The sequence below is a fragment of the Haliotis asinina genome, chromosome 10, assembly GCF_037392515.1.
Source record: "Haliotis asinina isolate JCU_RB_2024 chromosome 10, JCU_Hal_asi_v2, whole genome shotgun sequence".
Taxonomy (NCBI): domain Eukaryota; kingdom Metazoa; phylum Mollusca; class Gastropoda; order Lepetellida; family Haliotidae; genus Haliotis; species Haliotis asinina.
The window spans coordinates 21,727,255-21,745,431 of NC_090289.1; the positions used below are offsets into that span (position 1 = coordinate 21,727,255).

At 40.7% G+C, this 18,177-nt stretch overlaps 1 protein-coding gene across 1 annotated transcript in view; it reads right to left on the reverse strand.

Moving 5' to 3' along the window:
- Nucleotides 1–18,177, reverse strand: part of LOC137299204 (histone-lysine N-methyltransferase EZH2-like) — a 133,635-nt gene that overhangs the window by 62,076 nt on the left and 53,382 nt on the right. Inside the window, exons 9-12 of the mRNA XM_067831792.1 lie at nt 10,916–11,096; nt 7,869–8,017; nt 6,178–6,272; nt 174–340 (exon numbers count right to left, since the gene is read on the reverse strand). Coding sequence (XP_067687893.1) covers nt 174–340; nt 6,178–6,272; nt 7,869–8,017; nt 10,916–11,096 — 592 coding nt within the window. The remainder of the gene's footprint in view (nt 1–173; nt 341–6,177; nt 6,273–7,868; nt 8,018–10,915; nt 11,097–18,177) is intronic.

Below are 18,177 nucleotides of genomic sequence, written 5' to 3' on the forward strand. Positions count from 1 at the left end.
ACACTCTAATTGTACCCATGATTTATGTGTCATGTTAACTCTGCAAGGTAGTAAATAAGTGCCAAATATTTTGTATTGATCAATCAGATGAAAGTAGAACACATGGCATGGAAAAATACATGTTGAATAATTGCACATGAAAACTTTAGGAAAGCAATTATCATGAGACTTACAATCATTGCTGCACTGACAGAATTTCTCACAAAAATTCTGTGCCATGATACACGGACAAGTTTCATCACACCGCTGTCCTGGATGATCACAGGGCTGGTAGTTATAAACTGGGTTTGGTGATCCATCCTTTTTCAGCTGAATCTTCCGGCAATGCATTGACCACAATCTGAACAAAAAAAAGAAGAAGATAACGGGGAAAAAAAAAAGAAGCAAAATAGTCTTTCAAATATGTATTCTAAGTGTTTCTGTCTCCAAGTGATTTAGTATATAAATGTACATAAATATGTACATAAATGTACATAAAGAAAAGATACGTAAGATGGGAAAAAATTGAAAATTTTAACATAAATTGTATATTTATACTTATCCTTTCTCACTGTATACACTTCTGTCTCTTGATTCGACACTGAGTGGAATGATGTAAGCTTTTCTATTGTAGGCCTCCCTTGTCCATCTGCCCAAACACTCCATACTACCCTCATTTTAAGACAGCTTCCCAGCACATACAAAGCATGCAACATGCTTCACCAACTAACCACGTGACTATCTTTGAATCATCATTCTCTCTCTTGGAGCCACTGATAATATCCACCTGCAAGGCACCACTATGGGGTCTGCCACACATATCTACCAAGTTTTGCTGCAAGATATTAAGAGGTTTTCCAGTTGTACTCCAGAAATGAAACACACCTCTCACTTTTGAGATTAATTCCAAACGTTTCCATGAAAGTTCTGACTGATATATCTACCAAGTTTTGCAGAAAAATATTGAAAGGTTTTTGAGTTATGCTCCAGAAACGAAGCCCACCCCACCATTTGCGTAGACCAAAACAATCCATGGAAAAACAAAATAATAAAAATGCCAAAAATCTGTAAACAGCAAAAGGCATAAACATAGGTTCAGCTTATTGTGTCTATCAATTTTGGTCTAAAAATACTGAAAGGTTTTTGAGTTATGCTCCGGAAACAAAATGATTACAGATGGAGAGACTGACTGATGGATGAACGGACAGAAGAGGATCGCTCTGAGCCTGAATGCAATTGTCTACGTAGCTTTTGAATATGACTCCATGGAGATGAAGAAACCAAGATCGGCTTGGTGATCCTGGTAAAGAGCCACAATACAGCCAATTGAAAATGGATCCCTTGAAACACAAATGAAGGAATTTCTGTGACTCTGGATGAATGACCACATGGAGATGAGTGTCTTGAAGGCTGAGACTGAAAAGGAAATCCCCTTTTTTCAGAAGGGCCAAGAAGGGCGAAAGATACCATTTGGAATTGAGGTGGGCATTGAAGATAAAGGTTATTGAATATTTTCATGTTGAAAAGGGAGTCTTGAGTTTTGTGGAGTTTTTCTTGGGAACCAGGAATATGGGACGAATATAACCCTTGAATGCTGGGCACTGGACTGAGAGGCTGGACTGCACAGTTCTCTATCAATGTACCTATAGTGGATGGAAGAACTTGGATCTGGTCTGCTGGGTTGCTGCAATGTACTGGATGTAAAAGTCAATCGTGGCTGCCAGATGATCAGTAATTGGTTACCCTTGAAGAGATTGGACACAGAGGGATCATTGAGAATGTTCCAGTTGGGAGTGAATCTCCCTAGTCTCCCACCTACTGGAGTGTCGAAGATGGGAACGGCTGGGGGTGGCACTTCCGGGTCATGCTCTGACTTCGATAAGTCACTGTTTTGGGGCTCCATTCCCAGGGCCGGCATCAAACTTGGAAGTAGGGCTGTAAGAGGAACCTCACATGGATCTGCTGCCTCTTACTCTTGTAGCATGGTCATGAAATCCCAGACGTAATTGTGGATGGTAGGTGACGAATCTGGGAGTCATAGAGTAAGTGAGTGAGTTTAGTTTTACGCCACACTCAGCAATATTGCAGCTACATGGCAGCGGTCTGTAAATAATTGAGCTTGGACCAGACAATCCAGTGATCAACAATAAGAGCATCGATCTGCGCAATTGGGAACCGATGACATGTGTCAACCAAGTCAGCGAGCCTGACCACACAATCCCGTTAGTCGCCTCTTACGACAAGCACAGTCACCTTTTATGGCAAGCATGGGTTGCTGAAGGCCTATTCTACCCTGGGACCTTCACGGGTCTGCGAGTCATAGAAGCCTGTAGATGGGATTTCTGCAGTTTGAGTAACTTCACAGTTACTCTGTCCATCTTCGCTGCAATGTCTGCAATCATACCATTGAACAAAGGTTCAGCAGACCAACGTTGCCAAAAAAGTTCTGACTTGAACCTGTCTTCCCAAGATAAGAAATCCTGGGTGACCGCATGAGAACCAGATAACCAAAAAGCTGCAAAAGCTGATTAATGATACATCCCCCAAAGGAGGCGTCTTGGTCAGTGAAAGAGTGCACATCAACCACATCAAAAACCACAGACACCACATCAGAAACCACATCAACTGCCGAGATGATGCAAGTAACGGAAAGTGTGGTGCGAGGAATAGCTGTGTCCAAATGAGACAGTTCCCTGTCTTCAACTAAGAAAGCCGAACAAGTCTCTTTCCCCACAAAGTGTTTGAATGATGTCCTCACCCACAGGTGAAGCAACAATCAAGGACTGGAAAACATGGGAGTGAGTGGCCGCAAAGGAGAATGTAGGAAATAAGAAGCCATCTTTAATCTTCTTGAGATGCTTGAAATTGTCATACAGAGATGAAGTAACGTGTGTAATACAAGGACGCTAGGAAAAGTAATAGATGTCAAGTCTCGTCTCATGTTGAAGGAAACCAGTAAGTCCTTCACAGTCTTAGAAAACTTAGAAGAAAATCAGCAATGTACACGGTTGTATAGAACAGACCATAACATGACCCAAATCACAGAGATTTTCATGCATTGCACGGGAAGGGGTCATCTCATAAGGTAGTTGATCACTGTACGAGAATACTGAACGCCATATGCACATAAATAATTTCAGGAGATGATAGGCTGAGTGCATGGTAAACTGTAAAAGAACATTATACCGATGACAATGTATGTTGAATTATAAGCATTTCCATTGTTTTGTGTTGTACTGGTATATATTAAATTTACTTATAGTTTAATGACAAGAAAAGAACTGATGTTTTCACGTAACATTATGGTGATGACTTCAGATGTAGTGTTGACTTGAATGCTTGGTGTAATCATCGGCACTTGTGTCATCAGATGAATTCATCCAGAATGATGATGATGGGGGCAGTTTTGTTTTTAACACTGTCTGACCTGCAATTGTCCCGTTCGATTTTCAGCACATGACCTCCAGCCTTTTGCCACACGTCCGTGGTAATTCTTGCAAAGGAGGCATAGACCAGGTCCTTAACATCAGATAGTTTGAACGTTGTGTTGTTTCTGGATATGACCCCTTTGCAATTAGCCCAGATGAGCTCGATGAGGTTGAGATCACAGTGCCTGACTGGTGAACGAAGGTGTTGAGACAAGGGAGACAGACTCCTTTCACAGCTGACTGAATGACAAAAATGAGACTGACTATGTTGCATGCGCTCTAAGTTGTCCGCCATAACAGTCGGTCAGTGAGAAATTGTGAGTGAAGAATGAAGATCTTCTTGAGCAGAAATATCCTGAGGTAATGGAGGATTTGAAACCACCACCATGCGGGAAGTAACTGAAGACAAAGGACTCAGACTGTTAGGATGACGTGAACCAAATAAATTCTGCAAATCTTCAGGAAGATGGGACGATGCTCACATAAAATCTTCGTCATTCGATTGAGGTGACTGAGACTGCTGAGCAGATAAAACTGGACATTTAAATTTCACATTTTTGGAGGGACATGACAAGGCAAACAGATGTGAACAAGCCTTGGTATACTTGCCAAACTCCTCAAAGGTGAGACCTCTATATTTGTGGCACCGAGAATCCCAATTGCACTGACCAACACAATCCACATACAGCAAGATGAGGATCATCAGACGCAAAAACGTTGTTACAGCCAGTACATTACTTCTTATTCTGATGAACCTTCCCCATTTTGTAGAGAGTAAGAAACATGTCCACACTAGTGTGCGACAAACAATAGAATGATGATTCGAAGATAGTCACGTGGTTAGTTGGTGAAAGAGGCATTTTGCATGCTTTCTGTGAGTTGGGAAGCTGTCTTATGAGGAGGATAGTATGGAGTGTTTGGGCGAATGGACATGAGAGGCCTAGAGTAGAAAAGTTTACATTGTTTGACTCAGTGTCAAATCAAGAGATAGAAGTGCACACTGTGTGTTTAAAAATATATCAGAATAGAAAAATATACTGGGCAAATATAGCCATGGCCCTGTAGCTCACAAGGATGGTTGTCCCCACAAGAAGCTGCCAAGGTATCTTCCAAAGACATCCTCCATAACATCAATACATGTGCATGACATACAAGTCAGTCATGGGTATCTATCATATGGTATGCTTGTAAAATATCTACTGCAGAAAGGCTCGCAGAAAAACCCATGGATAAAATGTGAAGTACTTTCACCTTCTTTCTGTTAATTCTTTTGGTTTATGTGTTTGTCCTTCAGCATACAAGAGTCATCAAACAATGACATATCCCCCTGGTCCCTACACATTTGAAAGGACAAATCATCTGACAGTGAGTTTTTTTTAGACTTAAGTCTGAATCATTTCCATGGAAAAGCTGAAAAATATAAATGCCATATATCTGTAAACAGCAAAAGGCACCATTTCAAGATCTGTCTCATATATCTGCCAAGATCTGTTGAAAGATATGAAATGGTTTTCGAGTTGTGCTCTAGAAACCAAGCCCATCTCTCCCTTTTGAGACTAAGTCCAAATTGTTTCCATTGAAACTGGGAAAAGTAAAAATGCCCAAAATTTGTAAATAGCAAAAGGCACCACTTTAGGGTCTGCCTCACATATCTGCTACGTTTTGCAGAAAGATATTAAGAAGTTTTTGAGTTGTGCTCTGGAAACAAAGCCCATCCCTCCCTTTTGAGACCAAGTCCAAAACATTTCCATGAAAACCGAGAAAATAATATATAAAAAACCTTTAAAGGGCAAAAGGCACCACATTAGGTTCTGAATGATATATCTACCAAGTTTTGTAGAAATCTATTGAATGGTTTTTGAGTTATGCTCCAGAAACAAAGCCCATCCCAACATTAGACCAAGACCAAAACGTTCCATGGAAAAACAAACAATAAATGTGTAAATCGCAAAAAGGCACAACCATAGGTTCATATTATTACATCTATAAATTTTGGTATTAAAATATAGAACAGTTTTAGAGTTAGAGTTATGTTCCGGAAATAAAATGATTGCGGATGGACGGGGAGACAGACAGGGGTCGACTATATCCCCCCACATTCTGCATTACATGCCAGGGGGATATAAACATTTTTGTCACTTCTCTAGATCGAACCTCGACATTCCAACAAGTATGAAGGATGACAAATTAGAAGTCTGGTCCTGTTTCAAGGTTTGTAGTGCTGACTGAATCACAAAAATTTCTCTGTAGGCTTACCACTGTCATAATCCAAGTGCCTGCAATAAATGGACTGTTTGGTCACCTGTGTAGTGCCAGTGAGAGATGTGGTTTCATAGCAGGAAATGAGTCACTGCTACAATCATGTACAACACATATGGCATTTGTGTTTTTACTTTCAGTGACATTCAAAACAGGTACCTTTGATCCAGAGACCCAAATCACCGTACCAATGGTAAAGAAGAGTATAGTAGTTTTAACTGAGACCAGTAACATAATAAGCTCTGTGTTGTTTTGCAGGCACAATCTAGCATTAAAAGTCCAATACAGACAGGTAGCTGTGAAAGTCTGACATCTCACTGAACTCTTATGTAGGGAAACCTAAAACTTGTGGCTTAAGTTTCTACAAGCACATCCACTTGTTCCCTCCAAGTTGGCAATTTCTGGTACTGCTATTGATGATGCTATGATTACTTTTGATTTTACTTTTGAGTTAAATATGATCAGCTGTTTAAATGCTGAAGAGGCAAAGGGAAGCTCACAAGCAGCTTACTTCTGTTTCTTCTTCTTTTTTCTTGGTGGTGTTTGTATTCTTTCTTCATTAAGGTCAGGAATGTGAGCTTCTTCTTTGATAGCAAACTCATATACCTACAAACACACAAAACAATTGTAAAAAGATGTAAACATGATAACAGATAAACAGATCTCATTTTAGCTCCTTATCTCAAGATATGGCTGAAAACTACATACATGCTTTCAAACATTTGCCAACACAGAAACAGCATTTTCAAAGCTCTTGATTACTTATAGTAATTACAAAAACTGAAATGAGCTTTTCATGAAATATCCATTTTGCATGTGATAAACACGATTGCATTATGATCAGAGTCTGGGTAAGAACTGACAGTTGTGTGAATGTTTCACTAGAGTGCTCAAATAACACATAACATATGCATAAGACTTAGCACATGTAAATGGTGCACATTGTCTGTGAATAATTTTAACTGTTTCTCAATTGTGACCTATTCCTATTCGGTACCAGCAATACCCATGCTGCATGTTTAATGCTTTGTTCACACTCCTGACTTGCACCACAATTAAAATTGTGGACTTAATTTTGGACTAATCGTGGTGATCCTATCTGCGCTTGTCAGATCTTGAGGTCAGATCTGGGAGTTGTGTTGATCTTAGAAAAGTACTGGATGGCTACAAAATGTTCTATGATCATCATGATTAACTGCCATTTGTAATCATGGCATCAGATTGTATTGTATTGTAAGAAAGTGCAACACATCGTATCTAATCATGCATCCAAATCATGCACAAGAGAAACATCATGCTCTGTTGAGATGTACTGAGATCTCCAAGATCTGACGCTCTGTTGGGTCTCATTGCTCATGCAAGTGACCAATAGTTGTCTCCATTGGCAAGGTGCCCCAGCATCCCTGAGAGTTTCAGTCCAGGTAAGGGGGGTTACCTCAAATTGGTGACGACCCTATCCATTGCTGGGGTCTCTCTCTGCAAAACTTCACTGAAGAGCTGTAGTGTTAACCTTCTGTACGTTTGGAATGCTACTTGATCCCCCAGACTCAAATGCAGGGAAAGAAACCATTCAACCTTTTCCACTAAACTTCAGGACCAGTGAGTGGACAATAATTAGGCATCTTCTCTGTACTTCACTGGTCTAAAATAACATTTGTACTTGAGTATCACTACAACATACACTGGCCACAAGGATCACTGCAAATGTATCTTCTAGTGGTCCTGATGAATCTGTACTTGCCAGATACCACTGAACCAGGCACCCACTGCACTTGGGTGTCTAGGAGGCTGAACTGACCAAACTGTTGTCTCCTCTCATCATGGACTCGATCAAGACAATCCTATCAAAATGTTTGCGATCGTAACTCATTGGGTGATAAGACCATGCCACATCAAACTGACCAATATATCGGATCCAAGCGCAACAAATGGTGTCAGAAAGTATCGACTTGCATCACCTTATCTCTATGCCTGACATTTCACAGAAGTTCCAAGAGTGGCCAATCGTGGCGTTCATAATGGATCGCTGGACAGTGGGAATCTTGCATAAAGCCTTACCAAATTATTTTGAACTAATAAATCTTTCCAGTATGAAAACAAACCAAACTGTTAAAAGTGTTCATCATATTAATGGAATGATAAAATTAGATAAACATATCTGAAATACAATTACTAAGGACTGTGTGTTAATAAAGTAACTACCTGTCTACATGATTTTGTTCCTATCAGCTTTGAGATGGAACAATAGTTATTTCTGTACATGTCATTCAGAACTCTGAACAGTGATTCTTCAGCTCCATTCCAGTTTGGGGTAATCGCTTCTTCTCGAAAAGGAAACTTGATTTCAATATCTGAAAGTAACAGATGTAGAACTGATCCAAGTTGTCTTTCATGTGTTGATATGAGTGCACAGTGCAGGGCATAAAATGCACTTAAACAGCTAATAAGGGTCCCTTTATTTAATATGCTTGTGTGATTTGGGCCTGGGATTCTGTTTTTGAATTGACACTCACCAATAGATATTACAACAAATAATCTTCTTAAAAAAGGTATTATTTGAAGCAGTAAAGCAGGACATTATAAAGGATAACTTGATGATGCTATATTTTGCAGAGGAAGCTTATAGAAATGTTGCACCATAACAAAGAAACATGTATAGCCTTTACCATAACCTGCTGAAAGCCAATTCAACAGTCTATGTATTTTGTGGAAGCCAGTTTATTAAGAAGTTATGTTTATATGCAATGGAGTAGTTTATTACAGTATAAGTCCATTTAGTTTAATTTTACATCAAGTTAATAGAGAGGGCTGAAAGTGGTACTGGACGTGGAGCTCATAGGACTAGAAAACTGTGTCTGATGCAGGCATTAGCCCTGGCAATAATTCCTTTCTATGGGAACAATAACCTGGATGAGAAAAAGAGGAAAACATAAATGGAATGTTTTGACAAAAATATTTGAAGATGATCAATGGCATGCAAATTCCATGATGCTTCAAGCTGTATTTCAACATATGTATCTGCCAACAGTTTCAGTTACATTTCTGCCTTTTTTTCACAGTGGTACAAAACAACTTAAACAACTGGTCCAGTTTCCTCACTGGTCAAACTGTAATGTAAACAACATATGTGCATGCAAGAAGTATCTTCACTTGTTTTGATTGTGGTATTAATTGGTGCCTTTTTCATTTGCAAAATGTCATGGTTGTCCCATGATAACCCACGTGGATTTTATGATTCTGATTGATTTTTGATCAATTACTGACCTGGAGTTATTGATTTGCCTATTGGGAATGACAACCAGCACTAAACAGCCCTGACAACTGAACATCACATTACAGTAGATGTGTACAGTAGATGTGCTGAATTATAGCTAAAGGTCACATGCAACGTAAAACACAACTTTGCAGATTCTGATACCTTTCGGTATGCACTTCCCGAAACAAATCATCAAAAATGTCAATTCAGCCTACAAAGTTGAAAAAAAAAAAAACGATGAAAAAAAAAAAAAAGCCCATGAAATCGGAGTTCAAAGGATTCACTAAATTTCCCCTAGCGCTGGGGGAAAAAGTGGTTTCAACAGCTGTGCTGCGCTGCGCCCATAACGCATGCACAGTGAATAGGTTTGTGGAGTTTGAAACAGTATGCATGCCCCGAGTATGAGGTCGTGAGCAGTAGTCTAATCTTGGTTGTGTACACAAACAAGTAAATAATCTACTCATTACATAAAACGCTTGATGATTGTAGTAAGCAGCCTCTGTCTCAGAGAAAGCTCAATGTCTGATTTGTTGACACCTGTATGTTTGTCTGCCTGTCTGCTAGACAATATGCAACACACAGCTTCAGTCATTGACCACATATCAGGCTACACGCCATAAACAAAATAGATTGATTTATGACTCGTGCACCTCATTATGTAATTAGGCAGGTGTGATGCTTGAACACATGGCATGTTTTTATGTCTTTGAGTGGTAGACAAACTACATTCATGTTTCTCGGATGAATGGATCTGACGGAAACTGGTGCAAACTCTTGTCAGTTTCAAGTCCTGTTTTGTACATGGACGAATGACAGTTTCCAGCCACGCAGTAGTTTACCATCTCTAATGAGATGATTTTTGATGGGATCGAACGCAAATTCAGAGAACATGTATTTCTAAAACCCAACATCTCTATATACATTCTTCATGGATAACAACTTATCCCAGTGTGTACAATTTTATTTCACAACCGTATATGAATCCATACTGAAACGACGCATCAAGTACAATAAAAGAAGTTGTTATCCATAAAGAATCTTACTTTCTTGTGACTGGCTATACTTCTAAAATGCTCATCAAACAGATCATCTTTCTGTACACAAAATGAGCCCTCAGCGTATCAGCAAATGAACCAGCCAATCGGAAGCCTTCGTTACACTTGAATGTACATCCACACACTATGACTGGGTTCAGTCTCCCGAGGGCTTCGTTTCGTGGGAAGTAAGCTCAAGTACAAAATATTGCACTTTTAAATTGCGATTGTACGCTTATAATTTTATTTGTTTTTTAACAAGCAGCAATGTATATTATATGTCATGAATAAGTGATAATTGTGTTTTAATTATGTTCGATTTTTTGGTTGCATGTGACCTCTAACTTGTTTTGAATATGTTGCTTACAACACAACCCTCAAAAACATTGCAGCGTTTACTGTGGAACTTCTTGTGAAATAGCCAAGGAAACAGTATGTGTCTGAATTAATGTCTGTAATGCCATATATAACAAGAGTTTTTACTGATTTCTTACGTAACGTCTATAAGCATATTTAACAGCTATGCAATCTGTCAGCTGTCGATTCTGGAACTGGCATGAAATGAGCCACTCGAATATGTGTTTACTTAGTTATCAGTGTTGTCTAATCCAGTGCAAGGCAAGCAGCCAGATGGATATGTACTGTCAGTAATTAATCCTGCAATGGAAACAATATCCTGACAAACACAATTCAATCTTAGTTTATGTATATACTTGTACATGTACCCAGTGAGTTGAACTGTTTGATTATGATACAACAATGTATATGAGAGTGACAAAACTTGCTCACTTCTAGTTGTAGGCAAGTGTCAGCTCTACAATCCAGCATGCTGTCTAAACTTGATTCTTTCTTCAGTCCTGACTTGTGCCAGTATAGTCTGCTTCCAATGTAACTAGCACTTGATTTGATAAGGTCCAAGGTAGAACACCTGCAAGAACACATCATCAGCAGATACTTACCTGTCGCATCATTACTCTTCTCACTGTCCTCACCACTGCTTGTTCCACCATTGATTTTCCGCTTGCGCCCAATGTATTGTGGAGGTGATGATTTCCTCCCCGTGTCATAAAGTTCACTTTTATCAGATTTGTCAGACTTTTCAGAGTCTGAGGCAGCATTATCTTTGTCCTTCGGAGGTACCTGCAAAACAAGGCCTCAATTTTGTAATTTCTTGGTTTATGTATCTATCAAACCAGTCAAAATTTGCTATACCAATACAAGTTTATTCTTGCTATTCTGGACCTCTGAAAACATTAATGCAAGGACAATGTTTTAAAATATTGAAAATTTAACCGACTTTCTGGTAGTAAGAACCGTGTTTGGAAAGAGTTCTGTATGAACATGTACAAAGAAACAAAGTATGTTTAAAAACTGTTTTGTACATGCTATCAAAAGTTTAGACTCACTTAAAGCATTTGCTATATGTTTTGTACAAGATGAATTTCTCCACTACCTTGTGGCTACCCTTATGCAGAAGAATTGCACAAAGATAATGCATCCAATTGCTGAAAGCATGTGCAAATATGGTGCAATGTGAACAGCTGCGTTTTGGTGTCAATTTTTTTTTACAAATTTGCCAATTTTCACAATTGATTAACTTATAACAAAAGTCTTTTCAGTGTTACTAACTTGTTTTAACAATGCATCAGTTCATGTGTAAACAGTTCCTTTAAACAGTACTGAATATATTGCAAACTTTAGTTTCAAACAGTTGACTGAAGTATGTTGTTACATTTACACAAGTGAGTCTAAACTTTTGATGGGTAGTATATTTTAATAGAATCTAAACTTCAAGCACGTTCCTTCTGAGAATAAACAACTTTTGCTTAAGCTAATTTCTAGCATACAGCAATACATATTCTTAAAAAAAACCCAAAAACAATCATATTTTGGTGGTACAACATAAGATTTAATTCTGGATAACTGAAAATTCAAAAAGAGTGCTGTGGTACTCAACTGAATCAAAAGCATCTTTTCACAACATGGTAAGTCAAGGGTACAAGATTTATGTCATCAGCAGTCAATAACAGGCATGCCTGCACTGAGCATTCAGAATTACCTGGCACCATCAAAAATTGTTAAAATCTAAATATCTGAGATATCTAAATATTTACCTTACCATAGGTCTATAGCATATTACCTCAAGCCTCACTTAGTAGTAGATCTGACAGAGTTGAATTGCTATTTAATCTTGAATGACTATTTTGAATTCGACGACTGCAATGATATGGAAGTATCTGGATCTCCCCCCTGCGCATGAGCGCAGACTCCACGAGAACTTCACCTTTACTTCCCAGTCCGTAGAGTCCGTAGTGGGGAGGAGCATCCAGCTTTGGGAGGGACTAACCACCCTATGGTAAGGTAAGATTTGTTTAGATTTTAACAAATTTTTTACTAACCTTACATGACTCCATGTTGTGCATGACTCCAGAGAACCATCAGAGTCTATCATCCCACATATGCCTCGGGGCAGCCGGACTACTACTGATTCACTGTACACAGGTCTGCCGCAACAATCTCTCGTGAAGGTCAACTGGAACCAGAATCTGAGTAGTAGGTCACGTACTAACCACCGGAGGGGTAGGGTACATTATCTCACGCAAGTACAACACCCCCATAGACGGACAGACGAATGAGTTGCTGTGCAACCACCAATGATCTGAAAGACTGCAGCCCCTCCATATCTTCCACTGCAAAGTCCCGCAAGTAATGGCTAGCAAATACTGGAGAGGGCTGCCAGAAGCATCCAGCCATAATGTCGGGAACTGTATAGTTCCTGTGCAGAGCCATTGTTGATGCTAACGCTTGAATCTCGTGCGGGTTGTTAGATGATGGGTGCGGAAGATTCTGTGAGTCGTAACCCGCCAGGATGGTCTGCCTAAACTACATGGCTACTCTGTTCCTGGTGACTTCCCCTCTAGCAGTCATGGAAAAGGGCAGGAACAACCTCTTCCTAGTTCCCCGACGAGGAGAGGACTTCCTGATATATGATCAGAGGCCCCGAACCGGACAAAGTAACTGCTCTTCCCGATCCTCTGGTCCTCAGTAAGATGGGGCATTGTGAATAACCTGTCTGGTTGACTTGGCAACTGGTTCTTCGCTAGGAAATCCCAGAGAAGGCCCAAGTGCTCAGCACCATGTCTGGTCTGTTCAAACCGGACCCTAGTCACATCCAGCGCATGAATTTCACAAACTCTCGCTGCTGTAGCTAGCGCCAACAGAAACACGGTCTTCTTCGTTAAGTTGTCAAAAGTTGAGTTGGTGATTTACGAAGAAGGCGAGATAAGGCGTTTGCCATGAAGTTGCAGGCTCCTGGTATGTGAGATACTTTTATTTTGTTGGAGATTCCATGTCGAAGGGTAGAAACGTCAGGTGTAGTTGAGGTCGAGGTCAAGATCGAGGTCTCATTGACCTTTGTTTACGTAGAAGGCTACTGTCACGTTGTCCGTCTGGATCATCAGTAACTTGTCTCTTGGTGTTGTCGACCAATGATGGACATGCATCACCACTTTCATCTCCAACTGGCTGATGTGAAGAGCAATCTTCCTTCTTTCAGATTCCTGCTGCAACCTCGTTGTTTAGTTGGGCACTCCATCCTTGGAGAGATGTGTCTACCTAAAGATGGTTGTTGAATGCTGGCTCTAATATGTAAGTTCCTGCGCAAACACTGACTAGCGAGTCTACCACAGCAGGTATGGTCTCAAGATGCCCAATGTCATAAAGTGGTCAGGACATGAAAGCATGACATAGAAACCGCTGTCATAGATGTAGTAGTAGGCATCTTTGGTCATATCCTGAGGTGACATGAGCAGAAGCAGTAGACATTATCACTGACATAGTGATAACGGGGAGAGTAGAACTTGTTCTAATCATCACCTTGAACTTTGAACCCCGAACCTGGGACAGTGATGTATCTCAATGTAGTGATGAATCAAATCCAGAGGAGTTAGATTCTCAAGTCATCCAAGCTGAGTTAGTAGCCTGATAGTGAAGTCCAACTGTTGACTGAGTTGACTTCTCTCATGATGAGCCTGTATTCCGTGAAGATGCGTCATTCTTCGTCTTCAGATCATCAACGCTGTTCATTATGAACGTGTTGACATTGCAAGGAAGTCTATTTATAGCTGTCTGTCTGTCCGATCAGAAACTGCCATTCATTGCTGCACGCCTCCTGATAGGCAACGTTCAATCTGCTGTTAGAAGATTTCTATCCGTCTGAAGAATCAAATGATGCTGTGGAATGCTAGTCTAGTGTCTAAACGACATCTTTCCATCGTTGAATGACTGTAAGCCAAATGTCAGGCAACTTTCTGACACTGTGACAATAACGTCACATTCTGCGCAGGGCGTTGTCCCTTGAGGACCAATCAGATTGTAGACGTGACGTCACCGGTGTAGCAGATAACTGATCATTGTGAAATAGTCTAGATGAGTAAAGCACGTGAAAAAAAAACCAACTTTCGCCGCTTGAAGCTGATGTAGACTCCTCTACATGGGGTGGCGAGTGAGTGAGTGAGTGAGTTTAGTTTTACGCCGCACTCAGCAATATTACAGCTATATGGCGGCGGTCTGTAAATAATCGAGTCTGGACCAGACAATCCAGTGATCAACAACATGAGCATCGATCTGCGCAATTGGGAACCGATGACACGCATCAACCAAGTCAGCGAGCCTGACCACCCGATCCCGTTAGTCGCCTCTTATGACAAGCTGAGTCGCCTTTTATGGCAAGCATGGGTTGCTGAAGGCCTATTCTACCCCGGGACCTTCACGGGTCAGGGGGTGGCGAGGGCGTCCCAGATTGAGTCAGTAGGTTTGCGACGATCGGCTGCCACGTTGAACTGGCCGCGACCTCTGGCAAAGGCGGATCTAACAGTTTCCCTCCTTGGGACATAGCGTTTCTTCCCCCTGCCACGTGTTCCAGCTCTGTCACTAAAGGCAGAAGATAGGGCCTCGAATGCTGACGACACCTCGGTGTTAGTTAGCTCTGCATGTTCCTTATTAACCTCCAGGATAGCATTTCCGAAGAGGGCCTCTTAAGAAAAGGAATTCTTATGAGACGCCACTTAAACTCCTCCTGCCATGAACATTCATCTAAAAACCCCATGCTACGCACCACCGTTGTCATAGCTAACGCTGTACGGACATGTCCCAATAGGTCATGAAGGACATTGCCGTGCAACAGGAACAACGACGTCAAATGCTCAAACCGGGACTCGTTAACTTCAGTCAAATCAACAACCGCCGCTGATGTTGCTGACGCTAGCGCCAAGACCGGCTTCAGGATATGCCGCAGCTCCGTATCAATCGCTTGTATTCTGGAATCATGCACTTTACATGTGGAGTAGGAGGACAGTCTCTTAATGGCCTCATCTAACACCGCCCCAGAGTCCGCAAAATCAAAACTAAGAACTTTATAGTCTTGTTTATTCGACATGGGTGCCGCAACTGTGGAATTTGGCAAAGTCCTCGTTCAAGCAGGATATGGAGTCGTCCACCATAGGATGTGTCGGAATCATCAACTATTGACAGTCCTGGCACTGACCCTCCATATGCCGATGCGCCCAACCCTCATCAAGCCCGGCAATCCTGCCCAAAGGCACTGGTGCCATTAAACGGATGTGATCCTCTCTCGGCGTCGCTGCAAAGTCCGGGACCAATGATGGAGCACTAGTAGTAGGCGCAATCAGCTCCTGAGATGTGCCCGACGCCATCGAAGGACTAGGTACTAACAATGATCATAGAGTCTGTTGTACCTCCGGGTGCGCTAGGGCGTCTGGCCTTGACAAATCCACCCAACCCCCAGCCTGGGTAGCTGGCGTTGACATCAGCGTCGGTATCGACATAGGCATAGGTGTCAATGTCTGCATCAGACGCCACACCAGAAATCTCCAGCGCTGGCTGCAACTCCGCTGTACAAGGCGCGGACAATCTGGATCATGATGAGGATGCAAGTGAATGGGACATCTTGCGTAACTTGTGAGTTTTCCTCTTCCTAACCACAGGCAAGAAATCTTCAAACTGTGCACTTGTCAAACTTGTACACGCCACACAAAGCTGCTCAAGGGTAGCACAATCCGGACACCAGGGTTGAAGATCTTTTGGTGGACTTCTCGCCTATGCACATCACACACAAGTGTTGTGTCATACATAACTGTTGTAATAAAACGAAAATATAAACATGACAATTAGGATAAACGAAAAACACCCCTTACCACGTAATAGACTGTTCCACTCACACGTACAGCAGCTGCTGAAAAAATTTGAATCACTGAACTGGGAATGACGCCCACAAATCTTGCAATGATAACGGTCATTTCTTTCTATCCCACTTATTACACAAAGTGATGTTCTACTGCTATAAATATGGCACTTTGGAGGGCCAAGTTATGCAGCTGCTGCACATGCTGTTACATTTGGGATTACACATTCGTAGAGAAGTAAAGTACTTTCTAAATGGCATTGAGTAGTTAAAGTGTTTGGCTGTAACACTTCTCAGAGTGGTACACAAAGTGAGCAGTCTAGACTACCAGTTGTCTGACTTCCATTATAGTGGAAGTTGCGGTAGCAGAGTGCGTCAGGCAGCTGACTTTGTGTGCTGGTGAGGGTGTGGGTTCAAAATCCTGTGATGGGACTCAATCCAACAAGAATCTGTAAGTTAGCAAGAAAGTGTAATCTTAAATATCACATCTGTTGCCACATGTATACCAGAAGAATCTTCACACAGCTACATTGTGTAACATAACTACAACCAATAATCAGCAGCATACTGAGCTTAAGCCTTCATAGGTTTCATTTCTTGCAAAGGAAATTCACTCAGAGGTGTGAAGACCCTAAGAGGATCTATGCTGTGCCTTCACTACCACTGACAGGAAAACCTTAGGTCCAAAACAACCCACAAAAAACAGCACTTTTTGGAGACATACCATTTATGAAGAACCTGTGACATTGGTGCAGGAAGTGCCTGCTTTGTCGGTGAATGTATGAGTATCTGAAGTGTTTCTACAACAGGATTTCCCACGATATTTCTTAGTTCTGGCACACAACCTGCTAAATTGGGACAATATGGCAGGACCAAATAAAACCTTAGACTTATCTGACTGCCTTGGTTTCTGTAGAAATCTGGGATGGAGATTTTAGAGAGCATAGGACAGAGGACATACACATGTTTGATATATCTGCCAACTTTTATTGAAAAACATTGAATGGTTTTTTAGTTATGCTCCAGAAACAATGTGATTATGGACGAATGGATGAGGTGTCGACTATGTAAGGATAGGGGTTTAAAATTGAAAAAAATCTGTAAATATCAAAAGGAACCAGTTTAAGTTCTGTTTGAAACATCTACCTATTTTTGTTGAAAAACGTTGAACAGTTTTTAAGTTCCAGAAACAAAATGACTACATGCCAATGAGATAAAAAAGTGACTGTCACAGACAAGCAAGTCTATCCAACATGAAGTCAGTTATTCAAGACTGTTGATGTGTAGATTGTTTAACTTTCTTGACAAAATGAATCATTAAGGAGATGATTTGCAAGAGCTCCCCATCCCTGTAGCAGAATTCTACAAATACGTAATGAGTGGGTATAAAATACAGGAACACGTAAATTTCAGTGTAAAAAAAAATTAATCTTGTTATGAAGTGGCAGGTACTTGCTACCTATTTTAAAAAATGGGTAACAAAGTCCCTCACCAGGTATCAGCATTTTTCCCTATTGTGTAAAATACATTATATAATCAGTTCATAGCGTGTTTAGTGCCTCTGCATATTGGTATTTATCAAGTTATGCAAAAGTAATATCTTTACATATCTTTACTTGCATTAGCAGAGGACCTTTCATCGCCCTTGCGCATCAGGAAAGGATGAATGTCTATTATCAAACAAATGAAGCAGTAATGTTATACTTCTGCACATGAGCACTCAGATGACTGGTTCTCTGTCATAATTATGGGAGTACTGCAATGCGCAAGTGACAAAAAAAAAAGCTATGATGAGCATTTTTTATAAATTAAAACATCAAAATTGGTAAGTTTACAAGTGAAAGTGCACAAGTTGAGATCTTTCCTTTGAAAATGATGGTTAATTGTGGAACATATGTGGTTTCACTAAAAAACATCAGGTAGCAAGTTGTTGCTACTGTGGGGTTGTTTTTTTTCCAGGTAGCAAAATAGGACTTGGAATAGCAAATTTACTACCTCAACGCAATGATTTTGGACCCT